At 46.1% G+C, this 21,974-nt stretch overlaps 2 protein-coding genes across 6 annotated transcripts; one reads left to right on the top strand and one right to left on the bottom strand.

Annotated features, from left to right (window-relative positions):
• Window positions 1–235: 235 nt before the first annotated feature.
• On the bottom strand, window positions 236–2,715 carry SNRPB (small nuclear ribonucleoprotein polypeptides B and B1). The gene is made up of 7 exons (XM_038158879.1): window positions 2,572–2,715; window positions 2,331–2,482; window positions 1,825–1,936; window positions 1,413–1,565; window positions 917–1,055; window positions 638–763; window positions 236–424 (listed from the first exon to the last, which is right to left on the bottom strand). The coding sequence occupies exons 1-7, from the start codon at window positions 2,572–2,574 to the stop codon at window positions 387–389; spliced, it is 723 nt and encodes a 240-aa protein (XP_038014807.1). The 5' UTR covers window positions 2,575–2,715; the 3' UTR covers window positions 236–386.
• Window positions 2,716–2,747: 32 nt separating this feature from the next.
• On the top strand, window positions 2,748–21,948 carry ELMO2 (engulfment and cell motility 2). 5 transcript variants are annotated; one of them, XM_038158870.1, is made up of 22 exons: window positions 2,748–3,017; window positions 7,064–7,189; window positions 7,324–7,364; window positions 7,864–7,936; window positions 8,279–8,329; window positions 9,293–9,474; window positions 10,267–10,366; window positions 10,555–10,706; window positions 12,920–12,998; window positions 13,602–13,637; window positions 16,503–16,553; window positions 16,876–16,998; window positions 17,612–17,746; window positions 18,173–18,277; window positions 18,357–18,465; window positions 19,096–19,232; window positions 19,545–19,708; window positions 19,791–19,903; window positions 20,209–20,316; window positions 20,647–20,729; window positions 21,047–21,124; window positions 21,617–21,948. In XM_038158870.1, exons 2-22 carry the CDS (start codon window positions 7,112–7,114, stop codon window positions 21,815–21,817), a joined length of 2,199 nt encoding a protein of 732 aa, XP_038014798.1. In that variant the 5' UTR covers window positions 2,748–3,017; window positions 7,064–7,111; the 3' UTR covers window positions 21,818–21,948. The 5 variants fall into 5 exon arrangements, with proteins under 5 accessions (XP_038014798.1, XP_038014803.1, XP_038014800.1 ...); XM_038158872.1 differs by having other exon boundaries at window positions 2,761–3,008; XM_038158873.1 differs by having other exon boundaries at window positions 2,761–2,985.
• The last annotated feature ends 26 nt before the right edge of the window (window positions 21,949–21,974 follow it).

A 21,974-nucleotide genomic window follows, 5' to 3' on the forward strand; every position in this document is an offset into this window, starting at 1 on the left:
GATGGTTTCTTTAATTTTTTTACCATCTCCACTCTCCTAATCTGTCCTTTTTCCATCAGCCAGTTAAATTTCATTGTTATGCTTGAATTCCTATAAGGAACACAAAACAACTGTTAATTTCTGTCTATACAAATTAAGCTTTTTTCTTCAAGCTTGCTCTTCTGGGATGACCAGTGTGGAGCAGTACAAAGTAACGGCTGCACTCTTGACACAATCAGACCAGCACAACAGTGACTCCTAGTACTAGGTTTTCCAGCTTTATTAAAAAGGACAAACGTTACCAGCAGTAGATATAAAATATACATAGCAAATGTCTGACAGGTGGTACTGCTCAGTGTATCCCCTTCCTTGGTCTTCTCCCAGTTCAGAGGTACATTACAGAACTCTCACGGCCTTGGGGGGCGCATGCCAGGTGGAGGGGGTCCTGGGAACAAAGGAAAGAGTTGAAGAGAAAAGAAGCAGCAACACTAAACAAAAAAGGCATTTCCCCCATGTTCAAAGCAGCCATAGAACCCTTTTTGGCACCAAAGCACTTAGGACAACCAGCAGAGCTATGGAGACATGGAATACATCCCCCTTTAAACATTTTATTCCAGCTTCTCAGAGCCCCATGGCAGTTGGGATAGCCTCTGCTCACCTCTCATTCCTGGGGGTGGTGGCCTCATGCCTGGGGGGGGCATTCCCATCGGAGCCCCTCGGCCAGGTGGCATTCCCATGGGGGGGCCCATTGGTGGTCTCATGCCTGGAGGAGGTCCCATCATTCCTTAAGCCAGAGAAAAGACAAGCACGTCAATGCAGCAGAATATTCAAGGCACTAGCTGGGTATCAGGATATCTCCCACAATACCAGATTTTCATCAGAAAAATTTTACTACCGATTTTGCAACAAAACATGAGCTCCACAGAGAAATTCCTACCTGGAGGAGGGGCTCCTCTGCTCATGGGTGGGGGAGGACCCCCACGCCCTGGTGTGTACTGAGTTGGGGCTCCTGCTATGCTGGCAGTGGCTGCTGCAGCAGCAGCTGCAACTGTTCCACGACCCTGGGGTGTCATCACCTGGAGACAAAACAGACTCAGAAAAAATAGCACCTGCTTTATCGTAATAACTAAAAAGTAACATTGAAATTCCCCTTCAGAAAGTTACACCAGTCTTCTCTTAACTTACTAAATAACACTACAACCTGTAATATGATTCAATGGATACCACTTGAATTGTGTGTGAAAGGCTACACACCTCAACTCTCTTCTTCTGTCATACAGGACAATACCTAGGGAGATCTCATATCAAAAAAAGCCTCACTAGGCTCAAACTTTGTGGTAACAGAAACTAAGATTACAGTTCTTCCACTACACCAATTTCTTGCATCACACTGGCACCAAATAATAAAAGCCATATGGGTCATAGTATCTCACCTGTTGGGATGGTCCTCCCACTCCTCTGACAGGGCCAGCTAATCCTGCTGGAGCTTGTGGCATGGGAGTACCAGCTGGCACTCCCCTCCCTGCTGCTCTCCCAACACCAGGTCCTCCAGCAGCTCCAGCGAGGGGTACCCGGGCAATTCCAGTCTGGAAACACAGCCCCCAAAGAGAAAGATTTATCAGAAGTCCTCAGATCCTACAGATGCCCACAGCCTTCCTTTGTCCAATGAAATGTCCAAGCCCACAAAGGAATTAGAGCTTCCTGCAGTGAAGTTTGTTGGACCTAGACACAACAGCATCTGTAAGATCTGGTAGTCTACAACAATACAGTAATAGCGTTCCCCTGCAAAGGAGCCAATTCATCAGATTTCCCTTCTTTTTTCTTTAGCTCTCTGCTCATTCTTACATCTTTTGGAGGTGGTCCTTCAACTGTCATGGACACCAGGTTTTCCCCTCGTAGCAACACAAGACCAAGGACTCGCTTCTCTTCCCGCTCCGGCTGTTTTGAATTTTTAGGTCTGGGGAGGAAAAAAAATTGCAAAGCAGAAGGAAAAACAGAAAGAATGCATGCTGTTCTTTGAGCCTACAGCAGAATATATGACTAGACTGCTTCTTCTACAGCAGGATATATGACTAGACTGCTTCTCCAGGGATAAGCCCATTTTTATGTGCCTCAAACTAAGCACAAAGAGAAATCTCAACTGCTACAAATGGTATCACATATGTTGGTTATTTGGAAAGAACGGAAACAAAGGATCCCAAAAGCTATGATAGCTTGGGGATTAGACAGAAGAGACTAAACCCATGAGTGTTTTGGCAGGAGCCGGCAGCACACGCTGCCCCACCGCTGTCCCGGTCTCGCCCCGAGGCCCTCCCCGGGGAGCGGGGCTGGGGGCAGCCCGCAGCGCTCACTTGATCTTGCGGAACTCGTCGCAGTCGCAGAGGATGAGGTTCATGTGCTTATCGAAGGCCTTGAACGTGCCGATGAACACCCGCCCATCCTGCAGGATGCACCGCATGCGGTAGTCGATGTGCTGCAGCATCTTGCTGCTCTTCCCCACCGTCTGCAAGAGAGCGCCGCGTTACCCGCGGCCCGGCCCGGCGCGGCGCGGAGCTCGCTGCACCGCCGGCCCCGCGGGCCCGCCCGCCTCACCATGGTTGCGGCTTTCCGTGCTCCCCCCGCCGCCGCCGCTGCTGCCGCCGCTCCCGCCGCGCCGCCTCGCTGCCCGCACCGCGCCCGCCCCGGCGGAAGCTGCTACGCGCGGCCGCCGCGACTTCCGCCCGCGCTGCGCGGGCCCCGCCCGTTCCGGCGCGCCGCGGCCGCGCTTCCCGGGGCGGGGCGCGCCCGGGGGCGGGGGCTGCGCAGAGCTCCGCGGCCCCGCGCTCGCCGTCGGGGCGGAGGGAGCCGAGCGCGGCCGCGGCGCCGCCGCAGAGCCCCGCGCCAGCCCGAGCGGCTGCCCTGCATGAGCCCCTGCGCGCCCGGCCCCTGGCGCTCGCAGCCGCTCCCGGAGGCGGGGCACCGTGGGCACGGGGAACTGACGTGAGCCCCGCCGCGGCGGCCCCGGAGGCGAGGAGGGGCGCGGGGACGAGGGACGCTCGGTTAGCGGCATTGGCTCGGCTGCCCGGGGGGGTGCGCTGGGGTGGCGGGGCCGGCGGGTCGGGTCTCCATGGTCCCCGCGGTCTCCATGGCAGCGCGGCGGGCGCATGACGCGCCCAGGGGCGGCGCCAGCGCCGGCAGCGCCTCGGCGGGGCCGCGGGAACGCGGAGCGGCCGCGCTGGGGCCGGGGGAGCGCGGGCGGGCGAGGGCGTGGGTAGGGACCGGGACAGGGAGCGCAGCCGTCGGCGGAGCGCCTCGGGTCTGCCGCCTCCCCGGGCGCGCTGCGGCGCCGCGCCCACCCTGCCCGCGGCCCTGACTCCGGCCCGGCTCCTCCGCCCGCCCCCGGCCCGGCCCGGCCGCCGCGGCTCCCGTGGCTCCCGTGGTGCCGCGCTCCCACACACCGCCCCCGCTGCCCCCGGAGCGGCCGCGCCCGCCGGGGCAGCCACCGAGAGGGGCGAGGCCCGAGCTCCCTCGGGAGCCGAGGTACAGTGCGGACAGTGCTCAGCAGAAAAATTCATGTTTAATTCCTTTTTAACTGGGTTTTGGGCTAAGCTTCAGGGGTTGGAGCCTGGCTGGCGGCTTTGAAGTCACTTGACTGATGAATAAAGCAGTTCTCTTTTTGCTCGTTGCTATCGGTTTCTGTCTTTGCCAAGAGACGGTCTCTGCCGTGCTGTGTTGAAATGTGCATGACCAGGGCCTACAAGTGTAGTGCTTTACCACCAGGATTCCAGAGACAGGGAATCTGAGCCATTTGCTTCTCTGGTTTATCTAGAGAGGGATGTTTCTCATTGCTTGGTGTGTGAGGTAGCATAGAAAACTGCACAGCCTTCAGGCTGGACTCTGCTGTCTCCTACCCTTTCATGCTGCTTGGCCAAGGAATGTATTCTCTGCCCACCTGTGCCATTAGTCCCTCTGCCAACGTCACTTCCAACTTTAGCTTGGCCAGTTGGTACCATCTGGGGACTCGCTGAGGACTGCTGAGGGTGTTTTGTCGCATCTACAGGTTTCAGAAGCTGCAGCTATTTGCTTGTTGACTGGGGGATTCTACCAGGCAGCTTTTCTTTTTCAAGGAATGTTCTTTCATCCTCCTCATTTTCATTCTGTGTGCAGCACACTTTGTTCTCTATCTGTAATGAAAAGAAGATTGAGTTTGTGAATAGGGAAATTCTGCTTAAAATACTGTAGTTGTTTTAGCTTGCAGCTTCTCAGAAGTCTTTTGAATAGTGTGTTTTTAATGGCTCTGCTGATTTTTCCTTGCCCTGCAGCTACCCCTGCACCACTGCTTTGCATGACAGATCTCACTCTGCAGAAGCAGACTGAATTAATTTTTGATGGATTTTAGCTTGGCTTCTCTCTCTCCGTACAAAAACTGTGAGAAGTTGTTTACATGCTGTTGAGAAGAATGTGCTGTGAGAGCGTGCACATAAGTGGCTGTTGAGCACAATTATGCAACATCATGGTCTGTACTTTTTCACAAGAGCTTCTCAACAATTTTATCAGCTCTATCACTACTGCACTGCAAAACATCCATTGTAAAACCAAACGTCTTGACACCCCTCTTGTCTGCAGAAGCACAGTGAAATCTTTTCAAAGCATGCTTTTGGCAGACAACCTCACATTAAGAGGCTGACCTGAAGTACCCTTTGTGTTCGTAGTCCAGTCATCCTCTTCTGGAAAGCTACTTCTGCTGAACTATCGATCTGTGCTGGTCCTTCAAAGCATTGTTTGACCAAGACTGTTCTAAAAAGTTTCCTACCTTTTTAAATTTTTACTTCCTGCTTCTCCAGGTTCTCCTTATCCAAGTCACTTTGGTGTTCACATCTCTGCCTTGGTAGAGATACCTGTGGTGTCTGCTCTGTGGTGCTGCTGTGCAAAAAAAAAAAAAAAAAAAAAACCAAAAAAACACCTTGAAGATATTTTTCAGAGTCTTGCAGCTTTGTTTCTTTCACTGTATATTTGCTGTGCCTTGAATACTGATTGGAATAGGGAGCATGGTTGCCAGTCATGAGTGGGTGCTCATTTATGGAAGAAATTTGGGGCAGAAATAAGTCTTAAATATCATGGTGAGTTACTTGGAATTTGTATGAAGCTGAGAGCTTTTTTTCTGAGATACCAAGGTAGTGCAGTACAACTTGGTTGTCCTTGGTTTTGCTGGTGAGGATATTAGGGGAGCTGCAGGTAGAGTGTGTGACCTCTAGGTGCTGTGTGCCTCTGCAGTACTTTTCTGGGGATGAAACAGGACATTTATATGGTTATTAAGAGCATGATTTAGTGTTGGACTTGGCAGTGTTATGTTTATGGTTGGACTTCATGACCTGAAGGGTGTTTTCCAATCTAAATGTTCTATGATTTCTGCAGGATTTTCCCTCATATCAGCATTTCTGTTTTAATGGGCACTTCCTCTGTCTGAATGAGGCATGTTCTTTGAGTGGGAAAAGACAACTTAGAGATTTGTAAAGGCTTCTACCTCTAGCAATCTGGACATCTTTGTTTTGGCATATAAATTGCTGTATTTCCTTGTACTTTTCAGTAGCAACTTGCCACTTGCAATACAAATAAAAGACTATGACTGTACTGCAAGAGGCTGAAGGGAAAAGTGGTAATTAGATGCTAATTACTCATGCATGATTACTCATGGGTAAATTAGTTTTAAAAGTTGCAAATTCAGTTCTTAATACTCGGGGACTAATCTTTGAGCCTTGTCTCTCCACTGTGTGTTTGTTGTGTCTTGAACATTGAATGGATTTAGATGTTTTCTGGTTGTGACTTGGCTCGCTCGTGGGAGAGGTAATTACCTGTTCAGTTATTACAGGCTGGGTACTGGGGATGTTGTGTGTGTGCTTCTGCACTGGACTGATGTTTCTCAGCCTTTCAGTTTAGGCCATCATAGCCTTTAATTGCTGGAGAACAGTGAGTGGAAATCACACACCATTTGGGACCTGCCTGTCTGTTTCTAGATTTAATACATGGAAACCCTGCAGGTCTAGGGGTGTCATACAGATTGGGCTCTTTGGGGAGTACTGGTTGGATACTGGTAATTACCCTGAGTCTGCTGCTTTTCCAAGGTCAGCTAATGTGTGCTGCTTATCTGAAAGGTTAGAGATGTTATTTTGAACCCAACTTGACTGGCACTTTTCTGAATGTGTTTAGTCTTACAGTCATTTAATGAGTTTTAAGAAAATACAAGCCACTCTTGGGATTGGTGCTCATACAGAAAGAGAAGGCCAGGAGTACTGACTTGTAGCCATCCCTTTGACTTGGGATTGTCTTTCCAGAATATCATGAAATTCTGAATCTGGCTTGCCAGATACTTCCCAGATGGTGGGGGGTGGTAGAGGGGACCAAGTCTGGCTGTCATAGGAGTGCAGGAGATCATGTAGTCAAATTTTGGGCACAAACTGCTGTGTCTGACAACTGACTAGGACCCAACCCTGAACACAAGCTTATGCTCTGAAAGGCAGATAAAGGAGTGAAAGGTACACTTCCAGAGCAAATGCTGAGTTACCTTATTTTCTGTGGTGGATGCTCATGTTTTGGATTTATGCTGTTACAGGAAGGGAATAGGATAAAGCTAGCTTTGCCTAAGAGCCTGTTTGGGTATCCTGAGTGGATCAAGTTGTCTAAGAAATTTGGATGTGGCATGAGTAAACACGAGCCCATGGGAGGGAGGCTACCTGGACAGTCTGTTCCTGCTCTCACCTCCAGACAGCAGCTGAGCCCGGGGAGCTGCTGCTTTAGTAGTCCTGCAGCCTGAGCTGCCAGTACAGATAGTGGGTGGCAGATGGGGCTTTGCTGATCAGTGACCCTTCTTCTTGCGAGTGGCCCAACAAGCTCTCAGAAATATTTCTCAGGTGATGAAGCTGGGCATGCAATTTCACAATGTGCTGTTTGTGTGAGGCCTTGATCTCTGCTAATACTGGCTGGTTTGTCCCTGTAGGCCCAGGAAACCATAAGGCTGAGCTTAGGTGTTTCAAAGCTTGGTGTTAGATCCAGTGTAGCAAGTGAAATAGTTTTCAGAGAAGATGCTCACTATCCTTTCTCTTAACAGGTGTGGAGGTGTATGCTGTTGTAAGGGCACCTGGAGGAGTCTGGAGCAATGCCACCACCTTCAGACATTGTGAAAGTGGCTGTTGAGTGGCCAGGTGCCAATGCCCAGCTGCTGGAAATAGATCAGGTGAGACCTGGTGACCAGATGGGGGAGGAAAGGCACCCCAGCGTTGATACTGGAATGTGGGAAGCATAGAAATGGGCAGTATTCCTTTCTGGTTGAGAGGAACACGGCTACTGAGGACTCTCTTTCTGTTCTAGAAAAGGCCTCTTGCATCCATCATCAAGGAGGTCTGTGATGGGTGAGTAGTTCTCTGGGAATCCTTGTGGAGAAAGTCTGTCCTGCTGACAAATCTTGCTGGGTTATTGTGCAAGTCTGCTGCTTGTTAATGTGCTGCTAGCACAGTCCTTGCTGCCTGCTGCTGGTTTTGGCCATGGAACGGGCTGGGGTTTAAATTGTGAAGAAAAGGATCTCCTGGAAAATGGGGACCTTCCATTTTTATTCCAGTTCTAAGTGTGTGCATTTGTATGCCTTAGCGTCGGTTTCTCTGAGAATTGGCCCATCCTGCTGTTCTTGAAGTGTAGGCCTGTTCAGGTGTTCCACAGAGCTGATTTAGAGTAGGCTGAAGTCCCACATTGTCCTCAAGAGGAGTTTTCTCTCCTCTTTGGGAGACCTAATTTCCCCTGCTAAAGCTTTGCTTGAAAGTTCTGCAACTTCCTGGCATCAAGCTCCATTTCCTAATTGACAGCCAGAAGAAAGAGGACGAAGATGCTTAATGTATCCTTCTTCTTCCTCTTCAGGTGGTCGTTGCCAAACCCTGAGTACTACACGCTGCGTTATGCTGATGGTCCTCAGCTGTACATCACAGAGCAGGTCAGTGTGGGAGGCAGCAGTTTGCTGATACCCTGGGTATCACAGAGAGTCCACAATGTCGTGGAGTACAGTCATGAAACAGTACTGGCACTAATCCTTGAGGAGCAGCATCTCTGCTCTCAGAGACATTCAGACTCAAATGGTGCCATTCAACAGAGGAGCTTTGCACTGCTCCCTTTGCATGCCTGCAGGTGTGGGGACCCAGGCACTCAAATTCACTACTGTCAGTAGGGTTGTGTGGCATAGGAGCCCCTTTACTGTGCGTACAGATGTGCACTGTAGATCCAGCTGGGTTATTTCCCCCCCACTTTTCCACAGTTTAAGTTTGGGTTTTCTTTCCAGACTCGCTGTGACATCAAGAATGGAACTATCCTCCAGCTGGCAGTCTCCCCGGTAAATGCTTCCTCACCTCCCTCTTTCTCAGTGACTCTCCATGGGTGGCAGGCTGTTTCTTACCTCTTGGCTTTTCTTTCTCCTTCTCCCCAGATTGCAGGGGGTAGTTGCAAATTTGTAATTACCTTTCACGCAGTGAGGCACGGACTCTTTGTTTTCCATCCTGCCTGTGACGTGTGTCTTTCCTTTGGATGCTCTGCCCTTTTATAGGACTTCTGTCAATAAATCCAGTCTACAATTTTAATGCATCTCCCAGATTAAGATGCAGTGAAACACTGACCAATGCATTCTCAATGTGAGTGAACTTAGCATGGTCAGTTAGAAAGCAACAGTTCCAGCGACTGAACGCAAAAAAATAAAATAGAGACAAATTTGATGAAGAGGAGGTTGTTCCTGCTGAATTCTTGCTATTGTGCCCTCAAAATTCACCTTTTCCATCTTTATTTTTTATTTAAATTCTTAAACCTTTTTTGTGCTAGTGTCTTGGCATAGAGGTGAGGGTGAGTAGGACTGGGAGAAGGTACTTGGGCAAAAGGGAATTAAGAGGATATAATGATCTGTGTCTGAGAAATCTTACAGAATGTCTTGTGGATACACAAAATGAGATCATGCTTCTCTTTGAATCTGTGAGACTGTTCATCAATATTGTATTTCTTTAATGGTGTTGCTCCGTATTTCTATATCCACCCCCACTCACCTCGAGGACTAAAACAGGCATCTGCTCTAACATGCAAACCAGCATTTTACTCACCTCCTGCTTGGCTGCAACTGTTGCTGAGAGAAGCCTTTTTTTAGTCTGTCTTAGACTTGCTGACTGCAGCTACTGAATGTGACTTTGCTGCTATCTCTCCCCTGCTCTGCTCTCCCTGCCCACCCATGGGCTGGTGACAGAATGCTGATGCTGGCAGGACTCAGCCTGCAGGTGCCTGCTCTGTAACTGGCACCATCCCTCTTTCCTGCCAGTCCAGGGCAGCTCGCCAGCTGATGGAGAGGATCCAGTCCCACAGCATGGAGGCCCGGCTGGATGCCATGAAGGAACTGGCCAAGCTTTCAGCAGACGTCACCTTTGCCACAGAGTTCATCAACATGGAAGGGATTACTGTGCTGACACGGCTTGTGGAGAGCGGGACCAAGCTTCTGTCCCAGTAAGTTTCCTTTATTGCAGGACTCTGGGAGAAGGCCTTGAATAAGGGGCTCATTTTGCTTGCTGAAGTGGCCTTAAGCAATTTCACATCCTTAGAGCAAATGCTGATCTGTGGAGACAAAATCTTTCCAGTCATTTGCTAAACTTCACGAGGCAGGAGAGGAGACAGTCATGATTTGCTCTGGAAGTTTCCTCAAGCACAATCACAGTGAACTATGGTACAAATAATCCAGTTGGATTTTCTGTTGCAGTTGTTATATTTCATTGGAAGTACTTTTAAAGTCTTGATAACTTACTGTAATAACATTTATAGCTCTTCTTATATATTAGCAACTAATACATTTTTGGCACTTTTTGCAATCTTTCCTTCAGTCTCTTATATTTCTCTCTTGTGGTTATGTATTAAATTTTCCACAATTCATGCTGTGCCTTCATTTCATTTCAAGTCAGGTCCCAATATTTAGAGGACAATTAACTTCCCCTATTTTTTTTTCTGATGTGGAAACATGTTTGCTCCTGAGTAGCCAAGTACTGATCCTGGTGATTGTGAGTCTCTGTGGCAGGACTAGGGACTTACTGCTGCTAATTTTAATTTGTGCTCATAACCAGGAAAAATAAAATATCTTTCTACAAAACAGTAAAATTATCTGCATGAATGCATACACTTTATTGCTCCCCCAGGTGCCAAACTGTGTTATTAGGAGAACGTGGTGACATTTTTCTCTTATCCAGCATGAGCAGGCTTTTTTTCTTGCCAGCAGATCTCTTGTAACTGAATTCTTCAATTTCTCAGTTATAGTGAGATGTTGGCTTTCACCCTGACTGCCTTCTTGGAGCTCATGGACCACGGTATTGTCTCCTGGGACATGGTCTCAATAACCTTCATCAAACAGGTGAGTTTGGGTGGAGGGGGTGAGTGGATATTGTTTCTTTTCATGCTTTAATGCGTCTCCCAGGAAGAGCACAAGACTCTGAGAAGCTGAGAACTGACTGAGAGCACAGTGCACCCCCTTTCTGAGCCCTCACTTCCCCAAGGTGTCCTGGCTGGCAGCAGCTGACCTGCTGCTTGCTGTGTGTTCAGATTGCAGGCTACGTGAGCCAGCCCATGGTGGACGTGTCCATCCTGCAGCGCTCCCTGGCCATCCTGGAGAGCATGGTGCTCAACAGCCAGACTCTGTACCAGAAGATTGCAGAGGAGATTACTGTGGGGCAGCTCATTTCCCACCTGCAAGTGTGAGTGTCCACCCAGCAATGGTGGGATTTATACCAATTTTATGACTACTTGTTTATTTAAAAATACATCCTCTCACATTTGGAACACTTAAAGATATATATTTTTTTAAGCATTGCCAATATGACAACTTACTTGAAGTTTAAGATTTCTAATGCATTTTTTTAAAAGTGAGATCCTAGAAAAATATGTTCTGTGTTCTGGAAGAACTTGGGCACATGAGTGTTGAGCAAAGATATTTAGCTTTAAATAACTGCCCAAGTATGTTCAGTGCTAGGACCAAACCTGCATTTCACTAGAACAACTTCTCAAAGGTTTTGCATCCAGCTGTCACTTTTACCCCTCTTTAAAATGTCTCCACTAGAATCTAAGAACTCATCATCTTCTGGGTTTTGTCCTGCATACTAAGGAAGAAAACAGTTGCTTTTCTTGCTTGAAGGGATTAAAAATTCCCTTCATTTCCTTCCTCTGTTTCCAAGCAAACTGGCAAATTAATTTCTGTCTCTTAGGGCCGTTTGTCTAGGTCAGTTCTACTCTTCATTATGAAATAGCTGCATGTAGTTGTTAGAGCTTTGAACAGGTTGGGTTTTTTCTCAAGCCTTTTCATCCTGAATGTATGGAAAAGCACTATTTGTGAATGTGATTGATGCTCTTTAATCAGTGAACAGTAGTTTAACCGAATTATAGTGCAAACAAAGTGTTGCATCAATGTCACTGCATGCTTGGAATGTTTATACATTTGAATTTGGTTAACAGAGAAGCTAAACAAGTTCTCCTGAACGCCCCAGCAGCTTTGTTCTGCAAAGAGCATATGTTCTTTCAGCTTTATGATTTCTGGTTTAGTCAAACACAGATTTGGTCCTAACATTGAGCACACTTGTGCAGGTTTTTAAAGAAAATTATCTTTGTTCAAGACACAAACTTGTGTTGCCTAAGTGCTTCCAGAACACAAACAGTCACTTAAGAAAGCATCCATGCAGGGAATATTTCAGAAGGGAAGGGGGAGGGTGAGTCAGGATTTGCTGGTGGTTTTCTTGGCAAGGCCATCAGGAGGGAACAGTTCATAACAGAGGATATGTTCTGGAAGAACATGACCGTGGAAACATGTCCAAAGGAGATGAGTTAGAAGAGGAGAAACTAACCTAAAAAAATGTTCTGCTTTGTCAAAAAGCAAGCAGTGTGGTCAAAAGAGCAACAAACCTGAAAAGGAGAGCAGAAGTGAATGACAGACTTAAGAGACCTGTGCAGCTCGGAGGTCCAAGGAGAACCTAGGATGGTGCATGGAGATTTGCATGTTTGAAGTACAGCAGATTGACCAACATGAAAAAGATTTGGAAGGGAGCAATAGAAGAAAGAATATGGTTATTATCCAGAGATATGTCAAAGTGAGGAAAATAGGTATTTAAGCTAAAAGAAGTATTTGCTTTAGATCTTTTATAAAAAGATATTTTATTTCTACATGTATAGTTAAATTAAAAAAATATTTTTAAAATAAGTATATTCATGCACACATACTCATTTGGGTGATACACTGGACTTCTGTTCATCAGAAGAGCTTGATGCAGGAGTGCTCTGGGTCAGGCTGAGGGATAGAGTGACTTGACTGCCAATGTCTACCCCCCAGGAAGAGTTAGAGTATTACAGGAAACAAACCTACTTTTGACAGAATATCAGTAGGAGGACAGAAGAATATCATTGGCATTTAGAAGCTTAGTTTTGAGCTTAGTTTTGAACATGACAGGTATAACCACATGCTCTGTGTGACCTAGGAAGGGGCTAAGCACCCTTTACCTGAAGAAGTTCTGCAGTGAAGCATTCTTTCCCCTTAGTTCCTTTTGCTTTTGGTGGCTTCCATTGGCATAGGGGAGAAAAATAACTTGCTCCATGCAAGTTCCAAGCTGTATCCATGTAGCAGACTGTACCATAACCAGGTTTTACAGAGATAGTTTCAGCATTGGAAACAAACTGTGGTGGTGGTGGGCTGCAGTTTGCTCTGTCCCCTGGATAATGGACCTATCAGTCAGAAATCTCTGTCAGGTTTTTGCAAGCCTTTTGAAGAGTTGGACATCATAAGCATAGTTTTACGTGAGTCCTGCTTGTCTGTTGAAAATGCAGAACTGCTGTAGTTAGTGTTCTCATGCTGCAGGTAAAGCAACAAGCTGTATTGTTCTGTACTGCCTGTTGCCTTACAAGCCTCCCTTTTTTGTTTCTGCAGCTCAAACCAAGAGATTCAGACTTATGCCATTGCCTTGATCAATGCCCTCTTCCTGAAGGCACCTGAGGACAAAAGACAGGTTTGTTCTTGCCTTTTGACTTTAAACCTGAGTGATGGTTGCTGCCTGGCTGTTTATGCCTCAGAAATCATATTGTCTGGGCAAGGTAGACCTCAGACCTTGCCAAGAACTTAAGTGGCTGTTTCAGTATGGCAACAGAGGAGAAAAAGTACCATCCCATTAATAATGTGTCCTGGAGCACACATCTATATTTAGGACATGCTCAGAAAGGATTCTGAAAGACCTTCAGAGACAGAAAGTAATCCTGCAGACAGCAGGGGAGGTTTTTTTAAGTTAATTGTGAATGGGAGAGGTAGGCTGGGTAGACTCCTTGGGGCTGTATGTACTTAATGAAGAAACACCCACCTCCCTCTCCCCCAAAAAGGGACCTTTCTTAAGTCATAGAGGGATATTCCTGCTGGCAAACAAGAGAAATGAAACACTGCCCTGCTCTGAGGACGCTCCCAAGATCTCAGCTACCTGCAAGACGTGCATATGTGTGTATTGTGTAGCTTTGCTGTGTTAAGCCTTTCTTCTCTAGTGCCCTGTTTGTGCCTTATTCCTGGACTCCAAGCTAAATCCTGTCTGCTTCTCTTTGTGCCTTTTTTTGCTTTCTGCCAGCAGGACAAGCTGCTTAACCCACTAGACCTGCCCATCACTGTAAGTAACTCAAGCCTGGGGGCTGGTCATGTAGGGGACTGTAGGCATGTTAGCTTTTCTCTAGCTGTGCCTCCTTGTATCCCAGGGATGATGCCCACAGCCTCAGAGTGGATGAACCTAGGGAGAAGGGCGGGAGGACTCCTGGGGATGCACTCAGACTGTGGAGGGGAGAAGAATCAGTAGCAGGAGAAACCCTGAATGGCTTACTGTGCACACAAGGTCATACAGATGGTCATAAAAGGAAACTGATGCTGCAAGACTGACCAGGTGAACCAACTGTAAAACTGGAAACAAGTCCTTTAGCAATCTGAATCTCCTTAAACTTACTGCAGCATGAGTTTATAGCCCAAATCTCACTTGTGCTAATGACAGTTTCATATCCAGCTGCATCCTTCTAAAGATAGAGCTGTTTGTCTGTGAAGAGCAGTCACGAAACTTGATGCTGACTGGGGACTAGAGCATAAATTCTACCTAATTTGTGACTTCTCCCTTATGGTAATTGTAGTGCAAGAATGTTTTTTTGCCCTCTGCTGACTCCAGGGAAATCACCCTTCCTGTTAATAGGTTGATTTGGAACCTTCTGTATTGAGATACTGGTAGGTTTTTTGATTTTCTGCATGGCACAGAGAATGTTCCACTTTTTTCAAGGATGCAGCACCTTCAGAGTGGAAATTGCCATCTCAATAAATGTTACATAATTTCTAAAATTAATGGATATGCTTAATACATGAAAATAAGAAAAATCATACTCCTCTGTTGGTAATTTAGCAAAGATAGTAGACTTCATAGCAAAAAAAAATCCAAGAGATTTTTCACTTTTTTCCCCCTCCCTTGAATACAATCCAAATGACCACAAAGAGCCATGGAGTTGTCTAAGGATCTTGGAGTATTTTCCATATGAATAGAGCCTGAGAGATTTGGGATTGCTCAGCCTTAAGAAGAGAAGACTCAGGGAGGTTTTATGTGTTTAAATATCTGATGGAAGGGAATAAAAAAGAGGGAGCCTAACTCCTCTCAGTTGTGCCTGCTGACAGCACAAGAGGCAGTGGGCACTGCTTAAAACCCAGAAAAATTCCACATGAAATGTGCACACCCACATGACCTAAATATGAGAGTGGTCAAACACTGGAACAGGTGACCCAAAGAGATTATGGAATCTCCATCAGTGGAGGTATTAAAAACCTGACTGGACACAGTCCTGGGCAACCAAATCTGTCTGATGTTGCTTGAAACAGCAGAGTTGGACCAGGTGATCTCAAGACATCCCTTTCAGCATAAATCATTCTGTGTTTCTATGACCATCAAGCAGCAAAGTGGGCTTTACTGGACTCTCAGCAGAGCACAGATCCCTTAGCAGTGGTTAGACTGTATGTGTGTTGATGCTTCTTTCTATGCTGTTTAGAATTGTTTGACTGTCTTTGTCCTTTCCACTTTTTATCCGCTTCAGTCACCTGTTAACTCCATCCCATGTACAAACTAATTCCTTCAGAAAAAGGATTCCTTGTGTTGCATGCATGAGCAAATCCTAACAACAGAGCCTTGTCCTATTCTCAGTACTACATCTCACAAATAGTAGTAGAAAATAATGACTCAGAGGGCAGTGTGTTCTCTCTGAAAGCACCTCCTACTTCATCTAGATGCTCCTTAGATACCTTCCACTTAAGCACTGACTCACTTTGGTTGTAAGATGAGCCCTGCTCAACTTGCAGCCATTACAGCTTGGCTGTCAGTCACTGTCTTGGTTCAGGAGGTTTCTGTCTGGATCGAAAGTGATAATAGGAATTCTGAACAAGGTTAATGCATACATTTTAGGAGACTTCTTGCTCTGTCAAGAGTGATGTTGATAGGAGCAGTTGGAAAGTCTTGAATTGCTCAGAATGTACAGCTGATTGAGTGCAATTGTCTGAGACTCCACATCTGCTCCCAACTCTCAATCTGCACTGCACAGGAATGTGAAGACATCTCAGACTGTCAGTTCTTTTGGACTTCTTCCAGATGATAAAATGCCCAACAGATTTTTCTTACCCACAAGATTTTGCTTGTAGCAGCAAACTCATGATATTCACCTTGACATTAGCACTTGTGCCATTCTCCTAGCAGGGGTGATGAGGTTACTGGTATGTTAGAAAGTGCATCTTCACAATTTCCAAGGAAAGCACAGGTTAGGTTTTTGCAGATGCATGTGTAACTGTTGCTGGAGCTGAAGGCATCTTGCATCTGCTGCGACTGTCATCATGACTTGATGTTTGGGAAACTCTCCTCATCTGGAGAAGGAAGCCATGCAGTCAAGAGGGAAACTGGAAGCTTTCTTCTAAGCATGAAAATTATTAGCCTGTATTTTTGTAAAGTGAAATGCTTCTGCAAATTGTCCTTAAGGTAACTTCTGATCATCTGTTTAGAAACTGGACAAAGGAAATAAATTTCAGAGGGAGAGTTTTTGAGAGGGAGGAGACCTGAAACCTGCATCCCATAGCTCTTGTTATCTTGGGTGTTTACCTTGGTATAAGAAGCTGTGAAATGCTGATTGGGGGAAGCTCTTGGAGATGGCAGATTTTTCCTGGGCAATGCACAGTGTGCTCCCTGCTGCCATATCTCCTAATAGTGAAGTAGCATTTGATGTCCAACATTAAGCTAAATTTGTTTCTGTGCTTTGACTCTGCCAGTGGCTTTCTCCACACTAGTGATGTTCTGTAGGGAAACCGTCAATGAAATGCTGTGCTAAATTGACAGTCTGTAGAAAAGCACTTTGTTGTGTGCCAGTGCTATCTCCAATTCATAGGCTTCTTCCATTTTCTCCTTTCTGCACAGTGTGGGCTTTTTGTTTATATTTCACTCATGTTATTTCATCTTTAAATTCCACAACAGGAAATGGCTAATGCATTTGCCCAGAAGCACCTGAGGTCTATAATCCTAAATGTAAGTATGTCTGGAATGACAAAGTGCTTCCTAATGTCCTCTCAATGGAGGTTTCACTTGTGCATAGTGTAAATTCTACTGCCCTCGGGGCACTTGCAGAAAAGTGACTCTTTCAAAGGTAAAACACATTGAAAAGGGAGTTACCAGGATGCTGCTTTCTGCTCTTACAGAGCATTATAATTATGCTTCTGGTGGGATATGGAGGGTAAACAACTGAATCTTCATATAGCGAGATGCACATGCAGTCTAGCATATGCCTAGGGTTAATACCTCAGCTTTTATTTGCATTCTCTTAATTTCTACCCTCTCCTTTATTTTGCAGCATGTGATCAGAGGAAACCGCCCCATTAAAACAGAAATGGCACATCAGCTCTACGTCCTGCAGGTCCTGACCTTTAATCTCCTGGAAGAGAGAATGATGACCAAGATGGATCCAAATGATCAGGTCAGTATTAGAGCTGAGTATGATCTGATAGAATAGGATGTACAAGGGGCCTTATTCCTGGGCTCCCTAGTGCTATGGAATATGCAGTGGATGGCACATAAAGTTTCAAACTCGCCCTTCACATTGTAAACCTTGGGATTAGGATATGCTCATGACCATCCTGTTGCATTCTGTGGGACTTTGAGATGTAAGTGGGCACTGAAAGTCATTTCCTTTCTTGACCAGCTGTCAAACTGGTTGCTTAACCTCTATGGCAGGCACATAATTTTATCCATTTGCTTGCTGGGAAGACTGGGCATTTTTCAGGTGCCTGTTACTCAGCTGTGTTACAGTTTTTAAGGAGAAATGCTATAGCATTACCTGAATGCCTAGAAATTGCCTGTAACTAAACTTGCAGTTAAGGAAAAGTGCAAACAAATATTTTGCATTACCCACTGTACTGAAACTTGGCATTTTGAAATGGATTGCCTCTTTGTGCATAGTGTTAATGACCTTTGGCATCTCTCTGTGTTCACTGTGTGAGCTCTGAGGAGAGATGCAGGAGCGTGCAATATGTGAAAATACTGCTGTAGTGATTTATCACGTCACCATTTCCCTGCCTTCTGTCCTTCAGGCACAGAGAGACATCATATTTGAGTTGAGAAGAATTGCATTTGATGCAGAGTCTGACAGCAACACCGTCCCTGGCAGCGGAACAGAGAAACGCAAAGCCATGTACACCAAGGACTACAAGATGTTGGGATTCACTGTATGCATCTCGACTGTAAACCTTGTCAAGGCAATCTGAGCAATCTCCATAGGAGTTGGGGGGAAATAAGGAACAGAAATAGCTGTTTCCTTTGCCTTACTTCGGTATCTGAGTTTAGAGATTCAGTTATACTCACACTCCTGGGGAAGATCGTTATGAACTTGATGAGGGGTTAAATGCAGGGGTTCATTAGGCATTCTCTGGAGCTATTTCCTTACCATATGCACCTTTGCTATGAAGAACTTGGAACCAGCCTCTCCTCTAGGAAGTTCAGATAGTATTGTCAGGAGGTGTTCAGGGTTATCTCGTGGATAGATCTGAGGGTGTGCTTGATGGACAGGTGGTTTAAAATTAATTCAGAAAAGGTTCTCACGCAATTCCTTTGAGCTAATTTGTTTGGAATCTTTCTACACACTCTTTTCACAGAATCACATCAATCCAGCCATGGATTTTACACAGACTCCTCCTGGGATGCTGGCATTGGACAACATGCTTTATTTGGCCAAATTTCATCAGGACACCTATATCAGGGTACGTGAAGCTGCTGATTTTTACAGATGCCAACACCTCAGCAGCTCTTCTTAGTGTGTGTGGCATCCTGTTCTTGTAGATTGTTCTGGAGAACAGCAGCCGAGAAGATAAACATGAGTGTCCCTTTGGGCGCAGTGCCATTGAGCTCACCAGGATGCTTTGTGAGATCCTGCAAGTTGGGGAGCTCCGTAAGTACCATTTCTTACCCAGCTTTACAGGCTGCTGGGCTGATGCTTCTAGAAACTAATACTCACAAGCATTTGTACCTTGATCTCACTTCTGCCATGTAAGGACAGGGTGAGCTTGGAGTTAGCACAGTTGATGTCTGAGTGATAATATCATGATCAAAATAAAGTAAGAAATTTTGGTGTGTGCACTCTGGTTCTCCTGAAAAACTGATACATGCAGAAAGCTTCAACTTCCCAGAGCTTCAGGAGGGTGCTGTATTAAAAAAATAGTCTTGAAACCACTATGAACTTGGGAAAAGTTTCTTAGCTCTGACAGTTTCAAAATAGCATTCTGAGAAAATTAACCACTGTAAGAAATTCCACCAGAGGAAGGTGGGAAACACTGCAAGCAGTTATTTTGGGGGACCAGGATGAAAAGGGCATGAGTCACAGAGGTTTGCATGGTGAAATGAGGGAGAATTGCTGTTGTCAATAAACTGTTTATGGGGTAACAAAGTATTGAACTGTCCTAATCTCTTGCAGTAAGTACTGTTGCACACCATCAGTTGTGTGTCACTGTAGTGGACTTTAATTACTCCTAGTACCTTTTGTCAATATGCTCACATGGCTGTGGTTTGTTTCTTTCTGAAGCCAATGAAGGCCGGAATGACTATCACCCCATGTTTTTCACCCACGACCGTGCATTTGAGGAACTGTTTGCCATCTGTATCCAGCTGTTGAACAAGACCTGGAAAGAAATGAGGGCGACAGCAGAAGATTTTAATAAGGTCAGTGTGGAGAAGAGATATTTTTGTAAAGTCTTTGGCAGATCAGCACATGTTCGCTCAGCCTGTATATTTGGTTAAGGAGGAGGGCACAGAAGATGTGACAGGGCATTGGTATGGGCTGTAAGGAAGGATGACTTTTATTTGGAATGCCCTGAGGTCTTTCTTGGTTCTTCTGGATCTTCAAAGTCACGAGTATGCTGATACTCCTGGCCCTGGTTATCCCATGCCAGTTCTTTGCTGCCACTCAGCTGTGCCCTGATACTCTGCTGCCAACAAGAACGTGACTTGTTTTTCTTCCTGTCCCACCTCTAGGTTATGCAGGTTGTTAGGGAACAGATCACAAGGGCTCTGCCCTCTAAACCAAACTCTTTGGACCAGTTCAAGAGCAAACTGCGCAGCCTGAGCTATTCTGAGATTCTGCGGCTACGCCAGTCTGAGAGAATGAGCCAGGATGACTTCCAGTCTCCACCTATTGTGTACGTGCCTGACAAAAACAGTTACCTTCTATCCCTGCCATTATCTCCATTTTCTGCTTACTCTTCCCTATTTGATTGCCAGGGAGCTGAGAGAGAAAATCCAACCTGAGATCTTGGAGCTGATAAAGCAGCAGCGCCTGAACAGGCTTTGTGAGGGAAGTAGCTTTAGGAAAATTGGAAATCGCAGAAGACAAGGTAAGGTGACAGTGTCTACTGTATTTTTTCATGTGAAGAACTGTAGCAAAAAAGATCTAATTAATTAATCTGTCAGCAGGCCTGTTGCCAGAAAGAAAAGCTGGTTACTTGGCTGTCCATATCAGCCAGTAGTTTGGGATAGCACAAATGTGCATTTCTAAGAATACAGCCATCCCCTCATGAATAAGAAGCTGTGCTGAGGAACTGGGCGAGCAGATGGATTGGGTGGAGAGGCTCCAAATAGTTGCTGTGAGACCTTATGTGAATGATCTCGCTCAGCTTACCCTACTTGGTGTGTGTTCCAGAAAGATTCTGGTATTGTCGCCTGGCTCTGAATCACAAGGTGCTACACTATGGAGACCTGGAAGATAATGCCCAGGGGGAAGTGACCTTTGAATCTTTACAAGAAAAAAGTAAGTCCTGATTACAGATTGTGCACTCTTTGTGCTCTGCTGTCTAGAGGCTGAATATAATCCTAGCTAAAGATGAAAGACACAAGGCTGAAGCCCTGACTAAGGAGATACCAACTTTTGGTCCTTGCCCAAATTCTTCAAATCTTGGAATTACGTGATAGCTCTTTTTTAAAAGCCAGCTGCAGGGATGTCTTACTGGTGTAATGTGTTTTGGAAAACTGCACTAACGAGCTATGAAACCAAACAGCGTTCAGTTGCAAAGACAAAACAAAGTTCTGTATTTTCCTGGTTAGGATTGCTTGTTTGGGAGTTTTACTTTTTCACTGTTAGTTCCAGTTGCAGACATCAAAGCCATTGTCACAGGGAAGGATTGTCCACACATGAAGGAGAAAAGTGCACTGAAACAGAATAAGGCAAGTGCTCCCTTTTCATTAATATCTAATGCTGTAGTGTTTGAGACTGAAAGCAAGCAACAGGAGTGAATGATCTCCCCCACTGCAGGTGTGCTGTGTACAAACCCCATCTCCTGTCTGAGCCCTTTCCTAGTGTTCCTCTGTGACTGCAAGGGGCTGTAAGCATGATCATGCAGTAGTCTCTTCAGAATTGCTCACAATACCAGTATGAGAAAGCTCAGTATGTACTGAGCTGCAGCAAGGCAGCTCTCTCAGGGTGGCAGGCAGAAGGTGCTGCAATGTTCTGTTCAGCTGGTGAGTGATTCTTTTTCATTTAGGAAGTGTTAGAATTGGCCTTCTCCATATTATACGATCCCGATGAGACCTTGAACTTCATTGCACCTAATAAATATGAGGTAAGAAACGTAGTGGTTAAGCAGTAGAAAATACAGCAATTAACTTCAGAGATTAAGAAGGATCAGTTGCTTCCCATTAGAGACTCAAGCAGGCTGTCTCTCACCAGGTTCATTCCTAGAATATGTTGCTGATGCTTTATATGAACCATCTTGTTCATTTAAAAAGAAAAAAAAAAACCCACAGTAATTTCCCCTACTCTGGACTGCTACTTTTTTTCTCCCTATGATGCCTAGAATATGTTTACTTTTTTCATTTGTTGTGCCACAGTAGAAACTCTTGTCCTTCTAGTACACTTTCGTCTAGGCTTTTAACATCCACTGGAAATCTCTGTGGGCACTGTTTTAGAGCTGGGGGTGGGATTTTTTTCCCTACATATTAACTTCCTCCACTGTTTCCTGTCTTGAAGTTCTCTAATTTTTGCAAGGACAGAAAGATTCGACATAAGCTATCGTTTATGCCTGGAGTCGTGAATGACCCCTTCTTTTCCACAGTACTGTATCTGGATTGATGGGCTTAATGCTCTCTTGGGGAAGGACATGTCCAGTGAGCTGACCAAGAGCGACCTGGACACGCTGCTGAGCATGGAAATGAAGCTGAGGCTCCTGGACTTGGAGAACATCCAGATCCCCGAAGCGCCGCCGCCGATCCCCAAGGAGCCGAGCAGCTACGACTTCGTGTACCACTACGGCTGAGGGCCCCGCGCTGCCGCCGGGCCGTGCGGCCGGGGCCGCCGCTCGCTGCCGTGCCGCGGGCTCGGGCCGGGGGCCCCGGCGCCGCCCGCCTTTTGTATCGGTTCCAATAATAACCAGTAGCGCTCCTCGCCGCCGCCGCCTCCGCCTCTTTCCGCCC

This window comes from Motacilla alba, chromosome 20, assembly GCF_015832195.1.
Source record: "Motacilla alba alba isolate MOTALB_02 chromosome 20, Motacilla_alba_V1.0_pri, whole genome shotgun sequence".
Taxonomy (NCBI): domain Eukaryota; kingdom Metazoa; phylum Chordata; class Aves; order Passeriformes; family Motacillidae; genus Motacilla; species Motacilla alba.

Bases quoted from the DNA above. Each gene is read 5' to 3' on its own strand.
- SNRPB (XM_038158879.1), bottom strand. The intron at 1,566-1,824 runs GTAAGAATGAGC...CTGTGTTTCCAG, and splicing joins AAGGACCACCTCCAAAAGAT to ACTGGAATTGCCCGGGTACC. The intron at 425-637 runs GTGAGCAGAGGC...CTTTGTTCCCAG, and splicing joins ACCACCCCCAGGAATGAGAG to GACCCCCTCCACCTGGCATG.
- ELMO2 (XM_038158870.1), top strand. From the start codon at position 7,112: ATGCCACCACCTTCAGACATTGTGAAAGTGGCTGTTGAGTGGCCAGGT. The intron at 7,190-7,323 runs GTGAGACCTGGT...TTTCTGTTCTAG, and splicing joins AGCTGCTGGAAATAGATCAG to AAAAGGCCTCTTGCATCCAT. The intron at 7,365-7,863 runs GTGAGTAGTTCT...CTTCCTCTTCAG, and splicing joins ATCAAGGAGGTCTGTGATGG to GTGGTCGTTGCCAAACCCTG.